At 40.2% G+C, this 16,110-nt stretch overlaps 1 protein-coding gene across 1 annotated transcript; it reads left to right on the forward strand.

The window, feature by feature from the left end:
- The first annotated feature begins 200 nt into the window (after positions 1-200).
- Positions 201-4,858, forward strand: LOC150032037 (uncharacterized). Its single transcript, XM_090308357.1, has 4 exons — positions 201-539; positions 840-937; positions 4,058-4,374; positions 4,482-4,858. The coding sequence occupies exons 1-4, from the start codon at positions 201-203 to the stop codon at positions 4,856-4,858; spliced, it is 1,131 nt and encodes a 376-aa protein (XP_090164483.1).
- The last annotated feature ends 11,252 nt before the right edge of the window (positions 4,859-16,110 follow it).

Raw genomic sequence — 16,110 nt, forward strand, 5'->3', positions numbered from 1 at the left:
ATGCGTGATTTTGATGTGATATTGGGCATGGATTGGTTAGCTGCTAATCATGCCAGCATAGATGACTCTCGTAAAGAGGTCATCTTTAACCCCCTATAGGAGCCAATTTTAAGTTTAAAGGGGTTGGGACCGTGGTCCTACCCAAAGTGATTTCAGCATTAAAGGCCAGTAGACTGTTTGACCAAGGAGCCTGGGGCTTTATGGCCCGTGTGGTTGACACTAGAGAGGCTGAAGTCACTTTGACTTCAGAGCTAGTAGTGAGAGATTTTCCAGACATTTTTCCAGAGGATTTTCTCGAACTGCCCTTGCGGCGGGAGATAGATTTTGCTATTGAGTTGGAGCCAAGCACAACCCCTATTTCGAAGGCTCCATACAGGGTAACACCAGAAAAGTTGAGGGAACTGAAGGTCCAATTGCAGGATTTGTTGGACAAGGGTTTCATACGCTCTAGTGTGCCACGATGGGGTGCACCTGTTTTGTTTGTGAAAAAGAAGGATGGATCGTTACGTCTGTGCATTGATTACAGAGAGCTAAATAAGGTGACCATCAAGAATAAGTATCCCCTCCCCAGGATTGATGACTTGTTCGACCAGTTGTAGGGAGCTACGATATTCTCAAAGATTGATCTCCGATCAGGATACCATCAGCTGAGAATAAAGAATAGTGATATACCCAAGACAGTTTTTCGTTTGAGGTATGGTCATTATGAGTTCATAGTGTTGTCGTTCGGCCTAACGAATGCCCCAGTAATGTTCATGGATCTGATGAATAGGGTGTTCAAGGAATTCCTCGACACCTTTGTGATTGTTTTTATTGATGACATCTTGGTTTATTTCAAGACAGAGGTCGAACATGAGAAGCATTTGCGAAAAGTTTTGAAGACGTTGAGGGCCAACAAGTTGTATGCTAAGTTTTCTAAATGCGAGTTTTGGTTGAGGTATGTGTCTTTTCTAGGGCATGTAGTGTCAAAAGAAGGAGTCTCCATGGATCCTGCAAAGATTGAGGCAGTTGGGCTCGTCCAACCACAGTTAGTGAGGTGTGCAGTTTCCTGGGGTTAACAAGCTACTACAGGTGATTTGTGAAAGACTTCTCTCACATAGCCACCCCCATTGACTCAGTTAACCCGGAAGGAAGCTCATTTTGTTTGGAATGAGGCTTGTGAGAACAGTTTATAGGATCTCAAGTAGAGGCTGGTTTCAGCCCAGTTTTTACAGTGCCATATGGATAAGGTGGTTTTGTCATTTACAATGACGCGTCTAAGAAAGGATTGGGAAGCGTATTGATGCAGCAAGGCAGAGTGGTTGCTTACGCTTCTTGTCAGTTAAAGAAGCTTTCTTCGTCTTGCGTTCTCGGTAGGTGGAAAATACTTTTTCATGAATTTCTCCACTCTTGCTCCCAAGAAGTAATCTCTCCTGGTTTGAGCGAATAAGCCCATTTCTTAGCCTGATCACAAAGAGAAAATGGGAACAACGTTAGTCGAGCTTCTTCAGCAGAGATGTTTGGGAACACAAAAGTATTGCAGATTTCAATAAAACTTCGGAGGTGGGCGTGCGGATCCTCGCCACGCCTTCCTCCAAATTGACTTGTAGTCTGGATCATCTGCAGCATCACTAGTTTCATGTCAAATCTGCTTTTGTCGAGGGCAGGCCTCATGATTCCCAGAGAGAAATCATAGAGGTTTGGCGATGCATAGTCCCTAATGGGTCGATTACGATCGTTTGCCAACAGAATCAGATTCGCCATGACATTATTATCATTTGGTGCTCCACCTCCAGGCTGCTCTACCATCTCTTCTTTATCGGATTGTGGTTGTTGTTGGCAATCTTGTAGTCTCCTTCGAAATGTTCTCTCAATCTCTGGGTCGTAGTTTGCCAAAGATTGAGAGTTCTACAAAGAAATCACAAAAATTACCATTAATAACTATTTTGCCGAAGTCCCCGGCAACGGCGCCAAAAACTTGATGCGTTATTTTATGAATGAAAATATGGATGGTATGCGTTGATGGAATTGCATCGTGCACTCAAGTTTCCCCAACGGAATTCAAATATAAATTCCTCTGAGTTTCCTGGTAAGTCCAGGATCGAACACAGAAACTTGTGAAAATAGTTACATTGGTGATTTTTATGAAGACTTGCAGTAACCAGTTAAATAAATAAATCGTTGGGTTTGTTGTTTGCATTGATGAAAATAAATAACGAATGTGGCAGGGTTTGAAAAGAGTTGGTAAATGGGAAATACGATGAATATGCGGTGAACGGGTTGAGAAAGGTTTCGGCTAACACTCTCTAGAATGCGTTCATGCTTTGCGATCATGCAACATGCATACAATAGTAAACCACCTCTCGGCGTGAATGCTACGGCTTCTAAGGCTAGAACGCATGCGATAAATATGCGATAAGTCTACAAGTTTTACTTATAAATCTCTATCTCTATTTATGCGATGACACATGACTCTCACACAAATATGTGATCATATAATAACATTCCTATTCCTGGGATGCATGCGATGCAAGTTGACAAACAGAGCTTATCTCTAAGTCCCTATCTCTTGTTTATGCAAGCCTAATCTTGTTATTTCGAGTCCAGATTCTAACCTAGCTCTCTCGAGACATTAGGTTCTTTTTTTAGATTCTCTCTCGAGTAACTCTAAAGGGTATTTTGCACAACATAAAACAAGATGATCGCAAGTAATGAACTTCCTAGGTCATGTTAGTTTAGTTCTTCTCAACCCATTCAACTAGTTTAGCTACTCATGCGTATTAAGAGAGTGAGCAGATGTAGAAATAGAACTTCCATTGAATAGATATGAGATGAAGTACAAAATAACAATGCAAGTATAGTAAAGAGCCTGGTAGCAATTTCTTGCTGCCAGACGTTTACACTGTTTCTACTCGTGCTCTAAAGATATTCTCGCTCTCGCGAGAGTCGGCCCGCTCTCTGCTCTTATGCCCCAAGGTTCTCTCTCGAGCTACCCTGGGCGATCTCCGGTGCCACCACTCTTCTCTTGCTCCGCCATAAAATGGAGAAGAAAACTATGAATAGAAGCACTGGTGAACTTCCTAACTGATCAACCCCTTTTTTGAAGATTGCACTTGGTATTTATAGGGCATCAATGGTGAAAGGCGACTTCTCTCTCCCGGTTGTACAGATGGCACAACTTTAATTCCTGATTGACGCGTCAGATGATTGTTACCGATAAAGCTGAATGTACTTTGTGATCGTTATCGGTTGTCAACTTAATTTGGATCTGATTGTCATCAGCTTTCTATCCCATCACTCTTAATTATCCTTTCACCCAGATGCGCCCACCATGTTGCACTGACCAAGTTGCGGTGATTCTGCTTGGTCGAATGTTTGCGAGCACGATCAACGCAAAGTCTTGCGATGAAGTTGTGCACGACCAATGTATTCCTATGATCGCAATCTCTGCATTGCATTAACGCATATTTTGCCCAAAAATGTAAAGATCAACTGCTCTAATGCATTGCACGCATGCGAATGCAATGTTATAGAATGTATGCTTAATGGATGCAATTTAACATATTTCATCAACGCAATCCAACAATGTTTAAGAACTTAGTACTATGATAACGTGCATTTCTGCCCGTTATTAGCTCACAGTTCCTTGTTTTTGATTCACCCCGACAACACCAAGATGTACCAGGACTTGAGGCGTTATTACTGGTGGAATAACACAAAGAGAGAGATTGTTGAGTTCATTAATAAGTGCTTGGTGTGGTAGCAGGTGAAATCCCCGAGACAGAAGCCAGCAGGCTTGTTACAACCTTTGAGTGTGCCAGGATGGATGTGAGAGAACATGTCTATGAACTTTATTGTAGGGTTGCCCGAACAGCAAAGAGTTTCACTATGATTTGGGTTATGCTAGATAGGCTTACTAAATTAGCGCATTTCATACCTGAAAAGTCCACCTTTTCAATAAATAAGTGGGCACAGATATACATGAAGGAGGTGGTGAGATTGCATGGAGTGCCTTTGTCCATCGTGTTGAACAGATACCTTCGTTTCATATCTAACTTTTGGAAGAGTCTTCAGGTAGCTTTGAGGACCAGGTTGGATTTCAGTACAGCTTTTACCCACGGACTGATGGGCAGACAGAGCGATTGAATCAGATATTGGAAGACATGTTGCGTGCCTGTGCCATAGAGTTTTCAGGAAGCTGGGATGCTCACTTGCATCTGTTGGAGTTTTCTTATAATAATAGCTACCAATCCTTTATTAGGATGTCACCATTTGAGGCCCTATATGGAAAGAGCTGCAGGTCTTCTGTGTGTTGGGATGAGGTAGGAGAGAGGAAATTGCTAGGACTTGAGCTAGTACAAACCATGAATGAGGCAATACAGAAGATCAAGGCTCGTATGCAAACAGCTTAGAGCAAACAAAAGAGCTATGCCGATGTGAGACATCAGGACATGGAATTTGAGACTGGGATAAAGTGTTCTTAAAGGTGGCATCTATGAAAGGTATTCCGAGGTTTAGCTGGAAAGGGAAGTTGAGTCCAAGATTCATTGGACCTTTCAAGGTCTTAGAGCGAATTGGCCCCGTAGCTTACCGTTTGACATTACCTCCATCGCTGTCTTCAGTTCGTAATGTCTTCCATGTTTCGATGCTGAGGAAGTATGTGATAGACCCATCCCATGTAGTTGACTTTGATTCGTTGCAGTTGAATGACAACCTAAGTTACGAGGAGAAGCCTGTAGAAATTCTCGCCAGAGAGGTGAAGACATTACGCCACAGGGAGATAGCATTTGTGGAAATCCTGTGGTGGAATCACCAGTTCAAGGAAGCCATTTGGGTGCAAAAGGATGAGATGAGAGCCCAATATTCGAATTTGTTTTAGGAGTAACTTTCGAGGACGAAAGTTTTGTAAGTAGGGAAGAATGTAACACCCCAAATTTTATTCGTAATGTAAATTCAGTAATCTCCTCTAATTGAGGGCATCTTTGGAATTTTGGACTTTTAAGTGTAACTGCTGGAATTTATTTAATTAAAGTTGGAAATTTATGTTTGAAATTAATGTCAAGAATTAATTTCATTTTTAAGGGGGTTAATTAAATTCTTTTTGAACTAGAAGTTTCGGGGAGAAGGATTTAGTAACATAGAATAAAATAAAATAAAAATTTTAGTTTATTTTATTTTAGTTTATTATATTTTATTAATAATATATTTATTTATTCCTTCCTTCAAACTCTCTCCCTCACGCGCACACCTCCCCCCCCCCTCCTCGATTCCATCTTTCTCTCTCGCATCTCTCCCCCTCTGCAGCTCAGTCGCTCTCTTCCATGTCGTACGCCCAGCAGCCGTCGATGTCACGCTGGCTCAGTTCTCTCTGCGTCGATCTTCGACCTCTGCTGCTCGCCAGATTTTCCCTGCCGCACGTCCTCCCTCTCTACGTTTTTCTCACCGTTGGTCCAAGCTGCCTCCATGCGAGCCACCTAGCCCAGTCGCGCAACCCATGCATCACCCAACCCTTGACGCCATCGTGGCTGCTGTCAGATCTATTTTGGGTAAGATTTTAGTTTTAGGTGTTTTCCTTGATGTTTTGGGTGTTGTGTTGTTTTGAAATCATATTGGTTAAAATCCATTCTGATTGGACTTTTAGAAGCGAGATTCAAAAGAATTTGGGACGTTGCTCATAGGGGAAGAGACCAATCTTCGACCGAAATTGTTAAGTTTGGGTGAGTAGTTGGGTTGGTTGTCTTTTGGGTTAAGAGTACTTATGAAAAAAAAAGTTATTAATTTTGGACTCAAATTAGGTTGGCCTTTTGATTTGAGTTTATGAATTTTTTGGGGCCAAGCCATGACTTTGGTAAGTTGAATTTGAGGACAGTTGGTTTAATTTGGTTAATTGGATTTAGACCCCAAATGTGAGTTCAAAACTTTGGGTTTATTATTTTTAGACCAGGGGTGCTAAATTAATATTTGTAATGTATGTTATAGGGTGGATTCAAAGTCTTCCAAGAGTTGTAAGAAGGTTAATTACTTAGATTAATTTGTGACCAAATTTGAAGTAAGTAATCTTACTAGTGGAACTCGGGCCAGACACTAGATGTATGCTAGCATGATAGATGAATATTATGACAGAACGATGGCATGATAGACTGATAGTATAGTATAATCGATGTATCTTCTTGTATGAGGATTTGAAAGATTTATTTGTGCACATAGATACTTGAATGCTAGCATGAGATGATATTTGATTCCATGAGGTTGTATTTGATCTGTGGATATTGAGGCATATATGTATGTTGTAGAGCCATGATGTTGAGGTGTATATGTATGTCATAGAACCATATTGTGATAATTATGATGTTGAGAATATTATAGTGATTTAACTGATTAGTTAGATGCCCACTAGATATTGCGTTTCCTTCAGGATTTACCAGATTGTGTTTCCTTCGGGATTCACCAGAATATGTTTTCTTCGGTATTCACCAGATTGTGTTTCCTTCACGATTTACCAGATATTGTGTTTCCTTTGGGATTCACCAGAAGTAGTGGGCATACTTAACTACAGTAGGATAGAAACCAGTTTGTCATGTATGTATGTGTCCCATGAGGACTAGAGTAGTTTTTATGTTCCACCAGAGGTAGGCATCTAGAGTAGATAGATGCCTAGCCTGACACTAGTAGTGTGTCACACCCCGCCCCGAGCACACACTCCTGAGCCCGAGGAGAGGCGTGGGGGACCGCAGATACCACCCTTTTGTGATACCTATTGTCCAGCTGAACCTCTTTAACATACACTCAGTAAACTTTAAGTCAAGGAGATAACAACAACTGATTAAGTAGGCCCATTTTATTACAACAATGTAATGTTTATACAACTCCAAGACTTAACTACAAAGTTTACAACAACAACTGTAAAACCCTCCGGAAGTGTAACTGTGACTTGTGGCAGACCTTGACCTTAGCAGCACCCTGGAACTCCTCACCTTTTGCTACCTAGGAAGAAAAACATGAAATAACAGAATGAGCTTCACAAAGCTCAGTGAGTGGTAAGAAACTTTTAGAGTCTATTTCAACTCATAAATAACAAGCATATCATAAATACGAGATTACATTCAAATCTCAGCCTTGAATGAGTCTGTTCTCAACTCCATCTACACACACGGTAGATAGTTATACTGATAACTATTTAGAATGAGTCTATTCTCTACCTACACACATGGTAGATAGTTAAGTAATACTAATCATGAATGCTTACTCTGCAGAGTTCCCTTTTGTTCCCAATGTCTCTTATGTGCACATTGCTCCCCGCTCATGGGCTCAGAAGCTAGGCCCGTCGGTCCTCTGACCATCCCATACGAGGATCCTCCCACAGGCTCAGGAACTAGACCAACTCGGCCCTCTGACCATCCCATGAGGTTTTGCTTACAGGCTTAGGAACTAGGTCTATTGACCCCTTGACCATCCCGATCATATAATCTCATCCTCATGCTAGATACTCATTCATAACACAAGCATACACAATTTATTCTAAAAGATATGCTTAAGACATAAAGGAAAGTACCACTCATCTTGGTAAGGATAGGAATATTTCTCTTAAAAGTTCCTTGATCTTCACGGGCTCCTCTTTTGAACCCTCAAAATCTTAGCTCATAACTTCTCGTGGTTTGGCCAGAATCATCAAAACATCAAGACTGGCCCAACTTACCCGATAGCTTGACCCTTCTGTCTTTTTCTCATTCTTCAGCTCGATTCCTTAGAGCTTCTCCTCCGACAACTCTACCCTGAAAACTAAGCTCTCATAGCTTTCAGGTGGCTTTGGAATCACTTCAAACGCACAAGTATTTTGGGAGAACTCTTCGTCCCAAGTTGATGCTACTTCCAAACCTTCCTGTCTGATATCATCTTCTTTTCTTGGAACTTCATGACCGACGCATGGTCTTGCTACCAACGTATGTGTTCTTCATCAACACATAATCTCCTCCCAATTAGCCTTCATACACTCTTCTTTATGTCCTTGAAGAGAATTTGAGTTCTCATCTGAAGTCCTTGGCCCTATTTATAGGCGTCCAAGATTTCTCTAAGGTCAACACCTCCTACTTGGTCGCATGTCCAACTGACCTTTCCTTACACTATTAATGCAACCTTGCGTCATTGCAATCCAAGGTGTCTTGCTCCTCTTTTACCAATGCATAGCCCTCAAATTTTCATGTCTTCTTGTGTATCCACCTCATTTGCTTAAGGCCTAAGATTTCTTCCCAACAAGCCACATGTCCGGATGATGACCTTGAATGCGTCCATCCAATCTCCTATGCGCCCATCTACCGCAATGCGTTCATTCACTCTCATATGCGTCCATCCAATGTCATATGCGTCCATCTAACTTCATATGCGTTCATCCTTCATATGCATTCATCTTTCATATGCATCCATCCTATCTTTACGCCCTTGAGGTGTCTTTTAACCTCAACATAACATCCTTCAAGCCATTGCCGCCTAGCATCTTCCCTCATATGCGACCTACTAACCTTGATTGTGCCATCTCTAATTAACACAATCCTTACCTTGTGCATCCCATTGATGCAACTTGGTCGTATATGCTTAGATGCTCACAAGGCTCATATTTGGTCGTATACCCTCTATCGCATGGCTTACCTTCGCCTTATGCGCTCAACTAGGATTATGACCAACCCTCTTCCACATGCCTCGGATGTCCTTGGCACATAGCACATCACCAACGCATAACCCTATGTACCGCAAGCCTTAGTAACGTAAGTCATTCCACTATGCTCATCATGGCTCGTCTCATCGCCACATAGCTCATCGTCTAGTACTGTTGCCGCATACCACCAACGCATAGTATCGCCGCATAACACCAGCACATAGTGTTGTCACATACAATCAACGCGTAGTGCTACTGTATACCATCAACGCGTAGTGCTGTCGCATACCATCAACGCGTAGTGCTACTGCATACCATCGACTGCATACCTTTGGCTGCATACCATCGGCCACATACCTTCGGTCGCATACCATCAGCCGTATACTCGATCAATGCGTGCGCGTACCATCGGCCGCATACTCGATCAATGTATGTGCGTACCATCGTCGCATACTCGATCAATGCGTGCACGTACCATCACTACATACTCGATCAATGCGTGCGCGTACCATCGCCGTATACTCGATTAATGCGTGCGTGTACCAACGCCACATACTCCACTACCTTCTCAAACATAGGTTGCCATATGTTTGCCCTCGCATAGCCTTTCCTCTCGGCCATACTATAGCCTCTTTCAACGCCCAAATAACCTCTCAAATATTTATGGCCAATGCATGGCCCAACACCAATACTTAGCACAAGGCCAACGCATTTGTCTAGTACTTAAGCCATTTCTGCCTTGACTTTCAACGCATAGTTCCTTTTTGGCATTATACTTATCCAAATTTTCACTAGTTATGGCTTATTCCAAAGCTATTCAACAATCTATTTAAACACTTAAAATTTTCCTTCTCTTTAACATAGGATTTAACTTTCACTTAGTTAATTCCCTTAATCACCTGCTTAAATAGGGAAAATGGAAATCCAGGTTTCACATTGTGGGGTTTCTTATTGAGTATTTTATACTCATTCTTTCTCTTGTTGTTGTTTCAGGTAAAGGTAGAGATGCACCGGCGATAAACAAGCGGAATCCGTGATTGAGCCACTAGGATTAGTTTTATGCTTCTGCTCATGAGATTTAGATTTATTTTTCATATTTTTCTTAACTTTCAGTTTTGATGTTTGAAACTTACTATTAAGAATTGTTTTCAACTTATTTGTTATCATTTATGATTTATGGATACCCTATTGTTGTTTTTAATATTTGAATTTAATGAAGAGCTTTTGAACTTACCTTATTTATTTACCATTTATTTCACTATAAAAAGGTGTCGTTTTAAGTTTCATGTATGCACGTATTTAGTAACGGCCTAACTTGAGTCCTAGGGGGTTGGGTCATTACAATCTATTGCATTTTCCATCGAGCAAACTCATTCACAGACGAATCGGGTCTTGAACTGCCAGGAGAAACTCCATCATTTAGTAATGTTGCAGGTAAACGATCGCTTAGCACACATTAGACGGTAGAGCGAAAAGCTAAACGATCGTTTAGACAACAATAAGGCTGTGAAGCCTGATCGTCTAGGTGATCACTTAATGCGTGAAGAGGTAAACGATTTACCCTGTGATTTGCTCTGTGATCATTTAATCAATTACTAAGCAATGAAGCTTGCTAAACTAAGCGATCTTCTAGTGCACGTGTGTGTTAAACGACACCCGAGCATTCGATACTCAACGGTCGCTTACCCCATCGTCTACACAACCTGATCAACCCTTGATCGTCTTCTTCCTCGAAGAACAGCAACCCTTGCTATAAACTTCTTCACGAACGACTCAAGACTCAAACTAAATTTGAATTACAGACTCGATAATAATTAATTATGCCCAAAAACGCAGGAACCTTTACAAATAACCGAAAATTCAAAAGAATTAATCAAGCCGAGGTTTCATCCCAAAAAACTCTATTAATCTGCAAACAATTTAACAATTAAATAGAGAGCAGATATGCACCCACCATGAATGTATATGCAACTGTTGCATCAATGAAATTGGAATATCAGTAACTGGGCTCTGATACTAATTGAAAGAACTCTTAAACAAGAGTATCCATGAGCGGGTTTGGATCTTTCCTATTTCATTGTGACCGAATTACCACACACACATTCTAACAAACAAATATGCATTGTAACACTAATTATAGGCATGCTTTAACAATTAAAATACAATAGATTGAGTAAACGTACTAGTTGAATACAATCTTCACTCGAACTCAATCCAACGGAAGTGACTCCTCTACGGTCCTTATCGCCCAGCAATCGGTCGCCTAACAACACCACGATTGTCTACATGAACGACAGCGTACGAACAAGCAACAATCAGGGACGACACCACCACTCGAATCCCTTGGTATTCTTGGAGTGAGAATCCAAAGAGTGGACTTTGATGGAATTGGTAGAGGGAGAAGGAAAGGACGATCATGTAGTACGAACAAGCAAGTGGGAGATAGTAGAAGACTATCATATAGTCAGGTACTTGTCGTTTAGGAAAAGGTACATGATCGTGTAGGTTTTACTAAGCGATCGTTTAGATCTACACAACGTGCTAAATGATTGTTTAGAAAAGGTAAGCAATCGTTTAGAAATCACGTACGATCGTTTAGTGCGTGGGTGTGCGATCGTTTAGGCAATGGGCGCTATCGTATAGGCTCTCAACTAAGCAATCGCGAAGTTTCCACACCGTAAGCTAATTTTCAAACTCTTTCCTTTCGTGTCTCACAAAAATGAAAATAATTTTCATTTTATTATTCAGTTACAATAACTGAAAACAATCTTCCCACTTTCACATGATTTAGGAGAAATTTTTGGTCAATTATCACATAATCGACTAATTAATTAATAAATGAATATAATCATATTATATTCTTAACCTATAGTTTGATATCATATATCTACTATAGTAATTTCTCCTCTACTTGATATAAATCATATTTATATCTAATTTCCTCCAAAATAATATATCTCATATATTTAGTCAATTATATCATATATAATTAACCAGTTCAATTATATTATATATAATCAAACTCTCTCTTGTCAATTTGAACATTTCAAACTGACCAAATAACTTATTCTCGAATTTATCCAAGCTACCAAGGGGACCTTATGAACCTGTGGTTCGAAGCTCCAATGGTACGTGAATAGCTGACTAAACTCTTTAGCCATGAGATCCACCATCCATTAACTGCCAGACATTCCACTAAAGAACAATAGCTAAACTCTTCTTACCACAGATATATTTCTATGTCCATCGGATATAACCAATCATGAGTACGATGACTCTTCACAGATGCTCGTAAGTACAACTGGGCCAATTTACCGTTTTGCCCCTGTAGTTACATCTCACTCCTTAAGTACCACTAATTCCTCCAATGAATAATACAACATAGTCCAACTATGTGTGAATGCCTCTCGGGCCAAGAAAAAGTGTGTGGTGCCACATCGTTCAAGCCCTAGAATCAGTCTTTAAGGGAGTTATCTATCTACTTGCCATAGCTTCGGGAAGGAGTGAATTCCATTTTGTGTAGCTAAGTTTCCAGCTCCCGAATCAGACGAATCCCCAAAATGGAAGGTTTGAGTCAGCAACCTGGCCACTCGCACCCATACAAATCAAAGAACCACCCTCAATGGTAGAAGTTTCCATCTCACTCAGGATTGAGGTCATGTTACCTATGGTCATTCTAGTGAAGTGAAGTCTCTATCATGAATAGTGTTATATAACGAAACGTTAACACTTCATGGTCAAGTCTTATACAAACTTTTTGTATAGGACACCCTCGCTCGCATGTTCCATACACGAATGATCAGGATCAGACCATCTGTGACAAATCACAACACTTGTGACCATTCTACAAAGCGAACCGCATCCGTAGCATTACCAGGATAAGGTTTCCCTCCTATATCCATATACTACAGACCATTTTAGTTATCGCTAAAGATATGATCCACTTGTATGTCATCACATACATGCTTAAGTTATATACAGATAACTAGGGATTTTAGGTTTATTGGTTTGTGGTAAAGCAAATAAAACAAACAACTGAGAAAATCAAGAAATGGAGTAAAATATCATATATTATACATCACAAGCATTCGTACACACTGTTTACAAACTATAGGACACGAGACTTTAGGACATCAACCCCAATAGACCAATGGTTGGTCATATCGTATAGCCTCAGATAAATGATCGTTGGGATTTGGCTAAAAGATCGTGTAGAATTTTCTACGCAATCATGTAGTATTTACTAAACGATCTTTTCGCTAATGCTAAACGATGGGGTAAAGTGTTTGCTCTATCGCGTAGCGTTGGTCGCCCGATCGCGTTGACCCTAGAGTTAAACGATCGAGTGGGAGCATTTGATGCTCATCATTTAATAAAAGACGCACACACTAAACAATCGTGTAGTTAGCATGCTTCATCGCATAGTCACTAACTACACGATCATGCAGTATACGATACCTCGCGCTTGCTTAGCAATCGTTTAGACGATTGTGGTTCATCGCATCATTGTCGTTTAGATGATCATTTAAGGCTTGCGTTATACGTTGCGCGCTATACAATCGCGTGCCTCATGCTTCATCGCATAGTAAAGGTACACGATTGTTACTAAACGATCGTTTAACTCAGGAAGCGTTGGTAAACGATTGAGTAAAGCGTTTACTCTTTCGTGTAGGCGATCACAAGGAGTTTGGTACATGATCAGTGGAGACGCGTTTCTTCGCCCGAACAGTTCAAGACCCGGTTGCCTATTTGAACTGGAGACTCTTTGCTATTTGTAATAGTTAACTTTATTTTTTAGGATTTTGAGGCTAATTATCCTTGTTCATCAACTTTTATTAAATGTACATATGATGTATGTTGGTTTATATGTCATAGTGTATGACATATAGATTTGAAACCCACCTTAGGTTGTGCAATTACTCATGCATCATGTATTATAAGTGTTATAATATGACATGATGAAATTACAAGAGAGCATGCACATGCATCATGAAATATAAGAGTTATATTTATGCATGCAGTAAGCATATTCATGCATCATCTTTATATTATAAGAGTTATAGTATAAGGGTGAATGGAAGTATGTTTGCTTGGTTCGTTGTTGTGTTATATAAGTGTTATATAAAAGTAGTAATGAATGAACAATGCATGGAGCATGACACTTAGGCCTAGTTGTAAAAGTTATGGATGCCTTGTATGTCTTTGCTTCACATTGTGGTTGATTTTGGTTGTTTCTAGTTATAAGCGTTATAATGGAAATTAGAACTAAAATCGATAAGAAAGAGTTGCATACAGACTTAGGGTGAACTCATGTTTTAAAAGGGTTTTAAAATTGGATTGAGATAGACCTAAGTTCAAGGTTCTAATACGATTAGCTACCTAAGTTTTAATTTTTTAAATTGGTTTAATAGGATTAAATTGATTGGCATAAAAGATTAAAATTGTATTAAATCTATCTATAAGGGACCTTTTGTCTAAGGCAGGTTCTGTCTAGGCTAGGATACCTAAGCTGACGGAAACGGAACACCCCTACCTGGGAACTTACCTGTAAAGGTGAATTAGATAGATTTTCTGCAAGCATATGACAGTTGATCAAAGACTCCGTTAAAGAGTTTAATGGATGATGATCAAAAGTTGTTCAACTTTCCAAGGTAAAAGTTACTCTTGGGCAAACCTAAAAAGTCACTTAGTTAAAATCCTTAGCCGTGTTTTTTCTAAGTAAACTAAACCCTAAGTTATAAAATACTTAGTGGAGAAAGAGATATATATAATATGTCAATGATTCCACTCACGTTTCTCCCTGAATGTTCACATCGTGAGATTCATACTTGGCCTCATGGTGCCCTGGGAGCATTCCCTTTGGATGGTGTTTGCATGAGTCAATATCAAGGTGGACAGAGAGAGTATTTATAGTAAGTGGGTGAAGGGTGTGTGTCAATACATCCTGCGGTCTCCTTCATTGGTTTGCACCGTGAGATCATTCTTGCACTCCCTCGTGGCGCCCTGGGAGCGTCCCCCTTCGGATAGGTTTTGTGTAGTTGGTCAATATCAAAGTGAACTCCAGAAATGGATAGGGTCACTTTAGTTTTTGCCTCAATCGGATTTTTTCCCTTCAGATTGGCTACTTGGAGCAGAACTTTAGGGCCTAGAATGACGGGTCACACTTGGCCATTACAATATGTGACATAGTTTAGGTTTGGGACATGGTAAGTATTTGACAAAGTTAAGGTGGGTGTGGCCACAATATCAGTGTGAGAATACACGTACAATTTTCATTAGTGGCATGAATAAGGGTAAGTGATGAAGCAGGAGTTGAGGAAGAGATAAGTGAAATGTTAGAGGTTATGTGATTGCAAAAAACAGAATGAAGAAGTCAATAATTACCTAATGTAACCACAAAGGTTGGGGAATTAGAGGATAACTTTTGAAGGGTAATGAGTGAAAACCTAGGAGGAGAAAAGTCATCCAAGGAAGAGGTAGTAGAAGTAATAAATGAGGAACCACTTTAGGTAAGTTCCTTGGTTGATGGATCTACCTAAAGGGCTAGGTGGTCAAGTAGGACAATTGTCCAAAAGATGACCTTGTTTATGATAATATATGCACGTAATTATAGAAAAAGTTACCATATTTATGGTCTTGGAGATTAAAATTTGTGTAGAGGATAGAATCATAAAGTTTGGCCATTAGGAATAGTAAAAAAAGTAATTGAACCAAACTACTAAACCAAATCAGGCTTCACTAAACCAGTTGAGTCAACCAAACACTTGGACCAAAATAGACTGAACTAAACCAACTAGTTTGATTGAATCGATTAAATTTTAGGTTTTTACTATTTTCATTCTAAGTGTTCTAATTTCAAAAGGGCTGAACAGACGAGCAAATCTGGAATATGAACTGATCGACATATCTAAACGGTAAGGAATCGAGTGAATGCATGACAAGTCTGAATGGTACTAATGGATCTTGAATGACACGAACTAAACGGATCTGGGAGCAAGTACGCGGATGCGAATTGATCGACATAAATGGATCTAGGAAGACACAATCTGAGGAACTCTCTTTTGTGTGAGTTCGACACTAGACGGTGTGCATACGATGAACAGATTTGAAGCAGGCAGGCGACATGGACAGATCTAAGCACGACTAGATTTGTGAAACAATCGGATCTGGAAGTAGGTGTAGCATCACGAATGCGTCTGAGTAGGGAGCAGGCACGATGGATCAGATCTAGGCAGCGACGGGTGTATTATAGATCTTAAGCGAAATCGTCATAAACAATAAATCTAGTCGGTGATAGGTGGTAGTTGATCTGGTCAGTGAGAAAGTATGGCGGAGACGATGACGACAGTTCTAAATGGTAGTGGCTGGTGGCGACTACAAGTTTAAGAAGAAAACAAGATACAAAACCGTAGATGTACAAGCTCTGATACCATGTTGATGAATTTGAAAAAGTATCATGGGATCTCAAAGGCCCTTCGATG

Source organism: Benincasa hispida, chromosome 12, assembly GCF_027475165.1.
Source record: "Benincasa hispida cultivar pf3 chromosome 12, pf3_genome.v1.1, whole genome shotgun sequence".
Classification (NCBI taxonomy): Eukaryota; Viridiplantae; Streptophyta; class Magnoliopsida; order Cucurbitales; family Cucurbitaceae; genus Benincasa; species Benincasa hispida.

Coding starts and splice junctions, on each gene's coding strand:
- LOC150032037 (XM_090308357.1), top strand. CDS start 201: ATGGCCCGTGTGGTTGACACTAGAGAGGCTGAAGTCACTTTGACTTCA. Junction 938..4,057: donor AAATGCGAGTTTTGGTTGAG/GTATGTGTCTTT, acceptor GTCTTCAGGTAG/CTTTGAGGACCAGGTTGGAT. Junction 4,375..4,481: donor AATACAGAAGATCAAGGCTC/GTATGCAAACAG, acceptor CATCTATGAAAG/GTATTCCGAGGTTTAGCTGG.